The sequence below is a fragment of the Bison bison genome, unplaced genomic scaffold, assembly GCF_000754665.1.
Source record: "Bison bison bison isolate TAMUID 2011002044 unplaced genomic scaffold, Bison_UMD1.0 scf7180017864452, whole genome shotgun sequence".
NCBI classification, from domain to species: Eukaryota; Metazoa; Chordata; class Mammalia; order Artiodactyla; family Bovidae; genus Bison; species Bison bison.
Genome location: NW_011495014.1, coordinates 9,846,611 through 9,860,390, shown reverse-complemented (window position 1 = coordinate 9,860,390; position 13,780 = coordinate 9,846,611). Strand labels below are relative to the sequence as shown.

The window sequence follows — 13,780 nt, the reverse complement described above, 5'->3', positions numbered from 1 at the left end:
TGTGTGTGTGTGTATTTGGTAGTGGTGTCATTAGCATTAGCAGAGATAAACATTTTTTATAAATTTCTTTAATATAGGTTTACCTTATAATATTGGGTATACAATACATGAACTGAGCTCTTTATATAAAATATCCTTTTTTATCATAAAAAGACTTGAACTTTTCTTCTTTTTACCTAATAGAAAACTAGGGACTATCCTGGCAGTCCAGTAGTTAAAGAGTCTGTGCTCCCAGTGCAGGTTGCATGAGTTTGATCCCTAGTTGGGGAACTAAGATCCTGCATGCCACATGGTGTGGCTAAAAAAAATTTCTAAATAAAATTTTACTAAAAGAAAACTAAAGTTCATAGAAAATAAATATTTTGCCTTAAATCAAAAGGAAACTACAGAGCTGTGTATTTTATATTCCAATGCCTTTGTTCCTTCTGTTTCATAATAATACTTTTGCAAGCTTCCAGAATATTTCCTTGAAAACTACCTGGTGATATTGGTTTACTAGGTAGAATAAATGATCTAGAAGCACATGCTACTATTTTATTCTAGAACTAATGCTGACTTTAAAATAGGCATTATGTAACTGACTATGTGAGTAGACCTAAGCTCTACTTTGATTAACTTTGCTGGCAATGAGGAATAAGTTAGATGGCTTTCTGAAACTACCCTCAGGTAAGTATTTTGATGAAAACTCATTGGTATTAACGTTTCTGGGACATTGGAACTACGATGCTTCTTTGATGAGAAGTTAAAAACTATGTATATTTAGGTTGTAGCCACCTTAAGAGTTTAGGATCACATAGCTGAATTTAAAGTACTGATAAGATATGCAGGATCTCTAGCCATCAGGAAATAGGATAAACTATAAAATAGTAAAGAACAATACTGCAGAGGAACCTGGAATACTAGATCCATGAATCAAGGTAAATTGGAAGTGGTCAAACAGGAGATGGCAAGAGTGAACATCGACATTTTAGAAATCAATGAACTAAAATGGACTGGAATGGGCAAATTTAATTGAGATGACCATTATATCTACTACTGGAGCAAGAATCCCTTAGAAGAAATGTAGTAGTCCTCATACCAACAAAAAAGTCCGAAATGCAGTACTTGGGTACAATCTAAAAACTGACAGAATGATCTGTTCGTTTCTAAGGCAAACCATTTAACATCACAGTAATCCAAGTCTATGCACCAACCACTAATGCTGAAGCTGAAACTCCAGTACTTTGGCCACCTCATGCGAAGAGTTGACTCACTGGTAAAGACCCTGATGCTGGGAGGGATTGGGGGCAGGAGGAGAAGGGGACGACCGAGGATGAGATGGCTAGATGGCATCACCGACTCGATGGACATGAGTTTGACTAAACTCCGGGAGTTGGTGATGGACAGGGAGGCTTGGCCTGCTGTGATTCATGGGGTCGCAAGAATCGGACACGACTGAGCGACTGAACTGAACTGAATCAATTCTTAAAAACATGGAAGTAGAAGACTTAGTTTTAAAATGAAGTGAATTTTAATTCATAAAAGAGAACTTTCTAATACAGATATATAATATTACTGTGAAATATAGTTATTTCAGAAATCAAAATGAAAATAATGTACATATTTGTTGTTGTTTAGTCATTAAATTATGTCTGACTTATTTGTGACCCCATAGACTGTGGCCCACCAGGCTCCTCTGTCCATGGGATTTTCCAAGCAAGAATAATGGAAATAATGCCGTTTCCTTCTCCAGGGGATCTTCCCAACTCAGGGATCAAACTTGTGTCTCCTGCATTGGCAGGTGAACTCTTTACCAGTGAACCACCTGTAAAGTCCAATACACATACAGAAATATACATATAGACTGCAAGACAATGCCCGTGTTTTAAAAATCAGTTCCAATCAATAAACATACCTGTTGTTTCATAATCTTTATCTGTTCTTTTTGCTTTCGCTTCTCCTCAGCAGCAATTATTGCTATGATGAAAAATCAAAGCACAGATCAGAAAAGGAACAAAGAAGAGATGCCTCTTGTGAGTTACCCAATACTCACTCTTCAAGTTGATGCTACCATTTAAATTACGAACCTTGTTGTTTTTTAGCTTCTTTGGCAACCCGAGCCTGTTCCTGCTTTTGCAGTTTTCTCAAAAGCTTTATTTGTGCTGCTTGCCTGGCTATTTCTGAAAAACACAAAATTTTAAGCAATGTTATTAACAGCTTAATAACAACAAATTAATAACAACATAACTGCTCTCCTAAAAACAATAACTGTGAAACTGGTATCATCACGAAGGACATGATTTTTAAGAAAACTGCCAAACGTAACATTAGATACTCAGTAGGAAAATGGCAGAAAATGTCATATTCATTTTCCCTAGAAAGTGCCAATTTTTCATCAAATATGAGCCTATAAAATAAGAATGATGCTTCTCTTAATTCTCATTACAGAGGCTAATACAGAAACATTTTTTTTCACATTTTGTGTAATCATCACTGAGTAGGAAAGTAGCTGCTAATATGTAAAAAAGTGATTCAGCTTCAATCTTAAAAACAGTACATAGAAAAAGAATCCAATATAGACTAAAGTCTCCCAAACTAAGCATTTCAATTAGCTATATAAATGGCAAAGCTTCTGAATCTATTGATACTTTCACTTGTGAAGGAAAAAGACCCTCTCTCCTAAAAAAAAAAAGAGAATGTTGATTTCTCAGGACAACCTAGTTCTCATACTTTTTAAGGACAAATGTATGAAACTGGGATAGAACATAATTAATGGCCCAATTCTTCATCTCTTCCTCTATCTGTGCCATTTGCAATGTGGCTTTGTGGTTCCACTCATCAAGACGTGTGAGGAACATATTTTCTTGGCCCTTGATTTAGAGTTCAGCCATGTGATCTGCTTGGGCCAATAAAATGTTAGCAATGTGATGCACGCATAAGTCTGAAAGTGTACTTGAACTCTTTATACCGTTACTTCTATGCCTTGCCCTTTATTGTGAGGACATATTCAGACTAGGCTGCTGGAGATTGGGAGCTAGATCATTTCACAAATTTTAAAAAGTCCACTCAGGATCAGCAGAGATGCCTAACTGCCTAACGTAACACCAGTTGATTCCATCTGCACAAACAATTAATGCTTAGTGTTGTATGCCACTGAGGTTTTGTCGATGGTTCTCTCCCAGCATTACTGTTGCAAGAGGTAACTGATACAGATGGTATGTAATGTCATGCTTTATTCTGCTGGCAAACTTGATCAGAATATTTCTAATTATAAAAGTGGTGCATCATAATATCTTTCATAAAATCATTTTAGAAAATACCACTTTACATTAGACATTGTTTTCAACCTTGTAGCAGATGATTAATTTTAAGAAACTTATATATTATATTTACCAATAATGAAATTGATCAGGTAACATCTGAATTACTTGAGCGCTACTAATAACTTCTATCATTTATTGAACTATTGTATTAAATTTACACGATTTTGTTTAATCTTCATAACAACCCTATAAGACAGTCAACATTATACCCAGTTTATAAAATAAAACTAAGGGTCACAGAAGTTACAGAGCAGAGTTAAGATACATACCCTGGACTTTCTGACTTCATAGTCCATGTTACTACTTCTAAAGTTTAGAAGTATGTTACTACTTCTAAAGTTTAGAAGTATGTTACTACTTCTAAAGTTTAGAAGTATGTTACTACTTCTAAAACCTTTAAAGAAATTTGAGTATCTTGAGATTTTTGAAAGAAACATAACTCTATGTCCTTGTAACAGCTAAGATGAAGTTGCTTACTATGGCTGATTATCTATCGTTAACACTTAAAAAAGGAGGCAAGATATGAGGGTTTGATTTTATCCAGGAGACCTGAAGGATAGAAGCTGATGCTAGCATATACCTCCAACCTTTGAATAAGTTTTAATATTAAGCAGTTTTGAGCATCATCAAGAATTTCTGAGCCACATAAAAAGGAGTCTCCTGTTCATGAAATACTCTTGGAAATCGATATGTATAAACTGGGCTACAGAATTAGCAAACTCTGATAATAATACTTATGAAGGACACTGCTTTCAACTAGGATAGATCCAGATAAACATTTTTTTTAACATTTAAGATTAAAAGTTTTCACTAAACTCTGCTATAAAGACCAAAATCTGCCATAAAATATAAAGGTGTGTTGCAAAGCCTGTTAGTTGCTCAGTTGTGTCCTACTCTATGCCCATGGACTGTAGCCTACCAGACTTCTCCATCCATGGGATTTTCCAGGCAAGAATATGGAGTGGGTTGCCATTTCCTTCTCCAGGGGATCTTCCCAATCCAGGGATCGAACTTGGGTCTCCTGTACTGCAGGTGGACTCTTTACCATCTGAGCCTCCAGGGAAGCCAAGGGGTTAAAAAAATGTATTTTCTAGAAAATGTGGCATAAGTATGATGCTTTGTTCCCAGCTAAACTGATGCTCTCTAACAGCAGTTTGGCTTATTTGAGTTTATCAATAAGGAAATAATCAATAAGGAAATGATCAGGAAAATTTTATCACATATATAGGTGTACTTTTGTATATGAATGTATCAGTCAATTTCAAACTCCACACAAGTTCACAGTAATTTTTAAAAACATTAGGAAGCTCAGCTGATATTCTTTTCATTTTAGCAAGGAAGATACAATTTGGATTAATCATTTAAAATTTATGCAGCTTAACTTTTATATTATGAACAGTTAGAGAAAATATGAAAAAAAGAATACAAAAAAAGAAAAAAGAAGTTAATTAGGGATACTATGGGGGAAGGAGAATGAGTTACAGACCTAGAAAATTCACTCAGGCTCTGTGGAATAAACAGTTCCCAATATTTTCTTATTTATTTGGTTTATGGTTGTTGAATATATTATCTATTGTAATGAACACTTGAAATATTAATTTGAAAAATATCTTTCATGGATGAAGAATTTGTAAATTTCAAATAAAAAATTTATTTTGAAATAAAGTTTATTTTCACTTTGAATTGGGGCTATTTTACATATACCACATTTCTTTGATTCTAAGATGCATTTTTAAACATGTCTAAAATCACAATGTGTCTAAAAATTGGCAGCATTTTGCTTTCTTAGTGGAACATCTGAAATAACAGGACTTTGCATAGACTAAGGCATCTTGGATTCCATAATGTATGAAATGGACAGATGTTACTAGCTATCTTAGAAAATTTGAGATATGAATGGTATTGACCAATTAAGAAGCAGGTTTATTTAGACAGGTTGAAAGTTTTTTTTTTTTTATATTCAGATTTTATCAGATTCCCATATGTATTCTCTGAGAAATTAGAAGACCTCTCATTTCACAATGCTTAAAAGTACAAATTTGCATTTTTTTTTTTACTGTTTTGAATCTTTCTTCAAATTAAGTCCAGTTGTTTAGCCTAGTTGAATCCTTGTATGAAACAGAATCTTACGGAATCCCTTCAGGTAACCCCCTCAAATTGTTGAGTAGAAACCTTTTAGAAATAAAAGAGGGATAGAGATTCTTTGCTATTTTCCTTTCTTCCCAAGGAAAAAGCATGCATATTATACCACATTTACTTGTATATATTAATAATTATTTACTGCTAAATATTTAACATTTATATGTATGCAAGAAAGAACATACGTACACAATAAGGTCAAATGTAAAAGAATTTGCGAAATGCAACATAATACAACAAGGGAAAAACTACAATAGAATACAAACCAATTTGAAATCTTGAGGGAGAAAAAACATCTGAGTAAAAGCTGAATAATTAACTTCCAATTTGAAAAAATTTAGTCAATTTTATAAAGTTGCCATTTTGGATATTAAGTATTAATGCTACTTGTATAAGATATGCAAAACATGCATGAAGAGCCAATACTTTGGATATCAGTTAATTTCAAGCTTTCTTGTTTTACACACAAAAAACAATGCACATTCCCCAGTGTTACACATTCTTCAGAAAAGACAGTGGTTTACTGACAACACTAATTTTAAAACTCATCATGTATGGCTCCATCAGTTAACATATTAACTTTCCTTTTAACCTTCACTAGCAATTTTTCAGGGGAGATAAGTCTTAAAAGGAACCAAGCAGAGTAACATGAAAAATATTTAACGAACATACTATGGAAGATAAAAACTTATACAACATTAAGTTAAATATCAGGCAGTTAACCTACATGCCATTGGCGGAAGTATGAATTAGTGCAATCTTTTTGGAGATAATATTTGTCTATTTACCCAAAGTGAAAATGAACATATGTTTTGATTCAGAGATTCTATCTCTAGAATTTTACACTATACACAGGCACACCTTTAGAAGGATGTGAAGATTCGTGTAATATGTACTTACTGCAACACTGTTTGTGATAGCAAAGATCAGGAAAGAGCTACAACAGTCATCAGAAGAAGACTACTTAAATGAAGTATGGTAGAATCATACATAGTATCACTTACTATTCTGCCATTAAAAGAATATGGTTGATTTTTAAGTGCTGATACAGAAAGATGTTCAAGATAAATTAACTGGAAAAAAGACAAGATGAATAATATATATACTATAAGCCATTTATCTTAGACATCAAAAAGGATATATATGTAATTGTTGTTGTTTAGTCAATAAATCATGTCTGACTCTTGGTGACCCCATGGACTGTAGCCCACCAGGCTCCTCTGTCCACGTGATTTCTGAGGCAATAATACTGGAGTGGGTTGCCATTTCCTTCTCCAGGGGATCTTCCCTGGGATTGAACCTGCATCTCCTGCAGTACAGGTGGATTCTTTACTGCCACACCACCGGGGAAGCCCAATATATGTAAAACAACATATTTTATATGCATATGTACATATATGAGTATTTGAAGACATGTGTGTGTAGGAGTGTGTGTACATATTACTGGATAGACTAGCGAAATAATTGTTAATAATGATTCCACTCATTAACATTTTTTACAGAAGCCATTCTGTTTTATGAGTTTTTGTCACAGACATTTATTTTGTAATAAAAACAAAAAAGCTACAAAGAAGTCAATATTATTGTGCTGTTTACAATAAACAACAAAACGTCATGCTTTTCCCCCAGAGAAAACCCGTAAAAAATAAAATCCTGCATGTCTTTCAAGTCAGTTCTTATTACCGAACCTTTATTTTACATTGAGGTATGTGTATATACATGCTTGTGAATATAAGACACCAACATGTATGCTGATGCACATTCAGATAATCTTCACAAGAAGAGGCTTCCCAGTTGTAACTAGTAACTTAAACTCATAACAGGACTATTTTCTTTAGTCAGCTTTTTCTGTGTCAGACATAGCCTGGGAACTTAATGTTAATAATTTATGTACAATTTTGACTCATAAGTAAGTACATCTGAGGTTATTATGAGTACTTTGTGCTTAATAGTGATACTTTCTGGTGGTCTTAAAATAAATATTTTTGAATTAAAACTACTACTTGGGCATTTTGAAAATGTATGTAATATATGCATACTACAGAAGAACCCAAAGACTGGGGTTACATACCAGTAACTGGAGTTCTCTGACTGAAAATTTACTCCACAGATCCACATATCTTGGAGTTATTCCCTTGTACCACCTCAAGGAATTGGGGCTGTTAAAATGAGCATTTCCAGAAGGCTGGCACAACCTTAAGGCATGTGCCAAGTGCTGGTAGATTCCTTTTCAGTGCAAGCCTTAAAAGCTTGGGCTTCCCTGGTAGCTCAGCTGATAAAGAATCCTCCAGCAATGCAGGAGATCTGAGTGCGATCCCTGGGTCAGGAAGATCACCTGGAGGAGCCTATAGTCCATGGGGTCGCAAAGAGTCGGACATGACTGGGCGACTAGGCACACAGCACTTAAAAGCTTATCATCCACCTTTGTAATTCTAAACACACAGGGTATATTGTGTTTATGAGTACGGCTCTTCAAAGGAGCTTTACCTAATCAAAGAACTCCGGTTACCAGTGGGACTTCTTAGTTTTTCAGTTTTATTCTAACACAAATATCTCCTTTTCAGAAACTGAGAGCAGTGTCAATCATCCATAAGTCAAAAATATAAGAAATATTTATACTTTTTAATATGATTATTACAATGTCAAATACATTATGTTTCTTACCCTGAGCTTGCAGTTTTCTTAGCAATTTGGCATCTGTGTTATCTAGAAATTCAGTGCTGCCAACATTTGGAGGCCGACCTTTCCGACGTCTTATCCTGGATTCCTCTCTTGCTCGCTGTCTATCTGGATTTGGTGGTCTTCCTCTACGACCTTCCATTGCCCTGATACGGGGAATGACATCCTCTTCTTTCAAAAGACACCACTGCATTCCCTTTTAATTAACATTTTATAGAAATAATGTATTATAAGCAAAATAAACACAAGTGGTTAACATGTCAGAAATAATTCTAGGAAAATTCGCAGATATTTTGAAATTTATAGAGCTATTACAACCTTTAGGGATTATACGTTTTAAAATAAATTTATGTTTAGAATTATTCATGGACTTGTAACATGTTTTATATTCGTAATAAATTCAACTTTAAATACAGGGATTTCTATATATATATGTATAAACATATAAATAGATATATATTTAAAATCACCATTTCTGAACTATAATGACCATAAATTTGGCAGATATTTAAAAATATTAGTTGTGTGATGATACCTCTATGGATTTTTCTCATGGACTATCAGTTAAACCAAACATTAAGCTATCCAAATAACAGATGAAAGCTCTCTTTATAGAAACAATACAGTTAATACATCCAAGAAGGAATCTAAGAGTTAATGTATCAGAATTTTTCAATACTTGATGAACAAATCAAAGTATTGAACTTGAATGGTTGCCAACAACCAAAAAGAGAGACAGCTAGATAGACATAAGTCTCCTGATGGAGATTCAATTCATCACCTATAAATTAGTCTTGCCCTCTCACAAAGGGAAATCAAATATATACTAGACTTAATTATTATAACTTCACAGGAAAAACAGGGTGAGAAGTATATGTTTAACTACACAGCAAATCCAGTCTAGGAAATTCTACAAACTTCAACAATTTCTTCAATAAATAAATTTCAAGAAGTAAAAAAAAAAAGAAAGAAAGGAAAAGGATCTACCAAAAAAATCCCAATGTGTAGACCTTATCTAGATATTGATTTAAATAAACTGTTCAGAAAATTACAGCAATTAAAGGACAATTTAATATCTGAACAGTGACTATTATTTGAAATCAAGGAACTATTGTTTCAAAGTGTGATAATGGTACATTTGAGATTTCCCACTGCAAGCCTGCTGATGGAAACACATTTACCAGCATAATGCTAATGTATTATAGGAATAATCCTGTGCAGTGTGTAGATACCATCAGAGTCTGGTTTTCATTATCCTTTGTATGTCAATCAAAACAAATATATTATTGTTTGTGATGAGCTGCTTTTCTCTTAGAAAACAACACTATTTTACCTTATTTACAGTCCAAATCACTATGTTCAGATATTAGAAAGGCACCCTTTTAAAATAATCCTAAAATAATTCACTTATTTCTTTTTAAAGAAATAACTCATTTAGTGTAAAATTTGAGAAAATGTTTTAAATGTGCCTTTTTTCTTAAAAAGAATCTCAAATTAGGAATTTAGCTTGAACCATTGTGGGCAATTCTGCAACCAAAAGTAATTAAAAGTTCTTGAGTTATATTTTATGCCATGATACCTAAACTTGGAGCAAGGATTCTAAGAATATCTCACTCAAGAGGTACTAAAAAATGTAAATACCATCCTGCTACCGTAATGGGTGACCGTTACATCCCACATTCCAAGCACTGTGCTTAGTTCCAGGCATTTTGATTATGTTATGTTCCTTAATCTTCACAATAGTATTATCTAATACAGTGGATTTTATTGTATTTACTTTACAACTGAGAGAATTCAAGCCCACCTGAATAATTTCTTAAGGTATGGAGGCAACAAAGAACTGAACTGTGATTTGAACCCAATTCTCTCACTCTCAAACGTGTGCTCTTAACCACCACATGTACTTTTTTAGTTGATGTTACAAAGATGTTCTTAAACTTGATAAATGACTGAACCCAATATTCAGTCATGAAAGTACAGCCAAGATTATGGCAAAGCAGAACTGTGTCAGAAAAAAAATTAATGAATATAATCCATGTATACAATAATATCTATACTAACCCCTTTCTGTAATTTCCAGGTAAAAATAATTTCACAAATTAATTCTGAGGAAAATAAGGATTTATTTTTGCTGAGATTTCAATGAAGTCAACGGAAACAAGAGTTGTACTAGCTCCATTTTCATCCCATAAACCACTAAGAAGGAAGCCATGAAACCATTTTTATGTTCACCACAATGGGAAGCTTTTGATTAGTTCAGGTTTTCATTTTTCTGGTATGCTTTTAGGCACCAAGGCACTAAGCATCACATAAATTGAAAAATATAAAAGTGACATTTGTGACACTTGAAGTAGAAGAGAAAGACTAATAAAAGAGGCTGTAAAGGCATCTGCATTCAGTTTTTAAGGAACCTTATTAATAATAAAATCAACTTTTAGCCAAGATTTAAAGGGTTTGATCTGTTTTTCTGTTTTATCCAGGTACAATTTTACACTTATGTTTTATTCAGCTTAGTGTCAAAAAAGAAACGGAATATGCTGGCGCCCAAGCTTACCAGACAATATAGTGACATTGTCATTTACATTTTTGCCCTTGACATTTCTAAAGTAAATGCTTTCTAAGGGAGTTGCATATATTGGATGGATATAATGTCTTTTGATTCCTGGATTTTAGAAAATAAGAAATGGACTGTTAGGAATCTGAAGCTTACAGTTTAATTCACTCAGTAGCCAAAACTTACTCAACAAAAGAAAATTAACTTATTACTTTTTTTTCTTAGTTTAAGAATAACATAAAAGTTATTTTCATGAGAAAAATAAGAATTTTGTTGGATTTCCTTACAACTAGTTCACAGTTTAGCATTATGTCTATTTGTAGCTACTTTATGATATCAGAGCTTTATATACCATAAACTTTACAGCATAGGGATTCTTAATCTTAATAACAAAGTTTATTAATATCATATACTGAATAGCACTTGAAAGATGTTAAAGAATAAGAACAGTTATCTATGTGTGGAGATGAGTGTCACCAATTAAAAGCAGTTGAGAAAGACACGGTTTGACACAATTGTTTCCACAATGCTGACGATGCTTTCCATTACTCATAGTATGTTATCCTCAAAGACTTAGGACTGTCAAATATCTCCTTTCTACACTTGGATTCATACAGTTGGCTTTCTAGTATAGGCCCTTGCCTAGCCATCAAAAATCCTACCTGGTAGATTAGTGACATAAATTTCCAGACTTTTAGTTTTTTGGTACTGATCTCTCATGTTCTCAGTGTCCATATATGCCCACAGCTATGTTACACTGGGTGTGACAGTTAACAGCAGAATTGAATTAGAATCCTGGTTGTTGACTAGCAGGCTTTTGTTCTTACTTGAAAAATAAGTGGGTCGGAGGTGGCCTGCTGCAGGGTTGGGGGGACTGAGTGAGCAGTGGATGCATGCGACCTTTTGAAGGAGGTCACCATTATCTTCATTACCTCTGCCATGGTCTGGCCCAAGATAAATAACAGGGGGAACACAGCCCTGCTCATCAACAGACAACTGGATTAAAGATTTACTGAGCATGGCCCTGCCCATCAGAACAAGAACCAGTTTCCCTGTCAGTCAGTCTCTCCCATCAGGAAGCTTCCATAAGCCTCTTATCCTTCTCCATCAGAGGGCAGATAGACTGAAAACAACAGTCACAGAAAACTAACCAATCTGATCACATGGACCACAGCCTTGTCTAACTCAATCAAACTATCAGCCATTCCGAGTAGGGACACCCAAGACAGACATGTCATGGTGGAGAGTTCTGACAAAACGTGGTCCATTGGAGAAGGGAATGGCAAACCACTTCAGTATTCTTGCCTTGAGAACCTCATGAACAGCATGAAAAGGCAAAAAAATAGGACACTGAAAGATCAACTCGCCAGGTCAGTAGGTGCCCAATATGCTACTGGAGATCAGTGGAGAACTAACTTCAGAAAGAATGAAAAGACGGAGCCAAAGCAAAAACAACACCCAGTTGTGGATGTGACTGGTGATGGAAGTAAAGTCTGATGCTGTAAAGAGCAATATTGCTCAAGAACCTGGAGTATCAGGTCTAGGAAACAAGGTAAATTGGAAGTGGTCAAACAAGATGGCAGAGTGAAAATTGACATTTTAGGAATCAGTGAGCTAAAATGGACTGGAGTGGGTGAATTTAACTCAGATGAACATTATATCTACTACTGTGGATATCTACCTACTTAGAAGCTATCCCTTAGAAGAAATGGAGTAGCCCTCATAGTCAACAAGAGTCCAAAATGCAGTACTTGGATGCAATCTCAAAAATGACAGACAGGATCTCTGTTTGTTTCCAAGGCAAATCATTCAATATTATGGTAATCCAAGTCTATGCCCTGATCAGTAATGCTAAAGAAGCTGAAGGTGAAAGGTTCTATGAAGATCAATAAGACCTTCTAGAATTAACACCCCCAAAAGATGTCCTTTTCATTATAGGGGACTGGAATGACAAAGTAGGTAGTCAAGAAATATCTGGAATATCAGGCAAATTTGGCCCTGGAGTACAGAATGAAGCAGGGCAAAGGCTAATAGAGTTTTGCCAAGAAAACGCACTGTTCATAGCAAACACCCTCTTCCAACAACACAAGAGAAGACTCTACACATGGACATCACCAGATGGTCAATACGAATTCACACTGATTACATTCTTTGCAGCCAAAGATGGAGAAGCTCTATACAGTCAGCAAAAACAAGACTGGGAGTTGACTGTGGCTCAGACCATGAACTCCTTATTACCAAATTCAGCCTTAAATTGAAGAAAGTAAGGAAAACCACTAGACCATTCAGGTATGCTTTAATCAAATCCCTTATGATTATCCAGGGGAAGTGACAAATAGATTTAAGGGATTAGATCTGATAGAGTGCCTGAAGAACTATGGACAGAGGTCTGTGACACTGTACAGGAGGCAGGGATCAAAACCATCCCCGAGAAAAAGAAATGCAAAAAGGCAAAATGGATGTCTGAGGAGGCCTTACAAATAGCTGAGAAAAGAGGAGAAGCTAAGGCAAAGGAGAAAAGGAAAGATATACTAATTTGAATGCAGAGTTCCAAAGAATAGCAAGGGGAGATAAGAAAGCCTTTATCAGTGATCAGTACAAAGAAATAGATGAAAACAATAGAATGGCAAAGACTAGAGATCTCTTCAAGAAAGTAAAGCATCTTAATTTTGGGCACGCCCGCCTGCCACTGCTGTTCCTTCAACTGAGTGCTGCACGCCATGGGCTCTGTCTGTGAGAGAAATCCCGGTGCTTGGTGTCCTTGCATGACATGGAGTTTTGCATGTAGATCAATTTAAAATGTACCTCTTGTTTACATAATTTGCATAATTTTAAAACATAATGTTGCCAAACTTTGGAAATGTTAACGTTCAAACTGAAAATCTCCACCTGTAACTTTCTCCCTCTGGATGAGTGCGTGGCTCACAACCCCAGCCAGTGGCTTGATCTGTTCCAGTGTCAACCGCCATGTGCTCTGCTTCAAGAGGGGAGCTCGTCTTTTGTGAATTTTTTGTACATAAGTATTTGTTACAGATATTTTAGCAAATGCTTTCTATTTCTCTTGCTTGTGCATATCTTGGCTGGCGTTACAGAAAAAATAGTGCAA

The 13,780-nt window shown here is 35.0% G+C and overlaps 1 protein-coding gene across 13 annotated transcripts in view; it reads right to left on the bottom strand.

Annotated features, from left to right (window-relative positions):
• BAZ2B (bromodomain adjacent to zinc finger domain, 2B) overlaps window positions 1-13,780 on the bottom strand; it is a 203,641-nt gene that overhangs the window by 83,039 nt on the left and 106,822 nt on the right. For all 13 annotated transcript variants that reach the window (XR_826954.1, XR_826955.1, XM_010858994.1 and 10 more), the window contains 3 exons: window positions 8,106-8,316; window positions 2,067-2,159; window positions 1,895-1,956 (listed from right to left, as the gene is read on the bottom strand). Coding sequence is in view for 11 of the 13 variants with exons in the window: in XM_010858994.1 (XP_010857296.1) it covers window positions 1,895-1,956; window positions 2,067-2,159; window positions 8,106-8,316 (366 nt within the window). In the remaining 2 variants the exon portion in view is untranslated. The remainder of the gene's footprint in view (window positions 1-1,894; window positions 1,957-2,066; window positions 2,160-8,105; window positions 8,317-13,780) is intronic.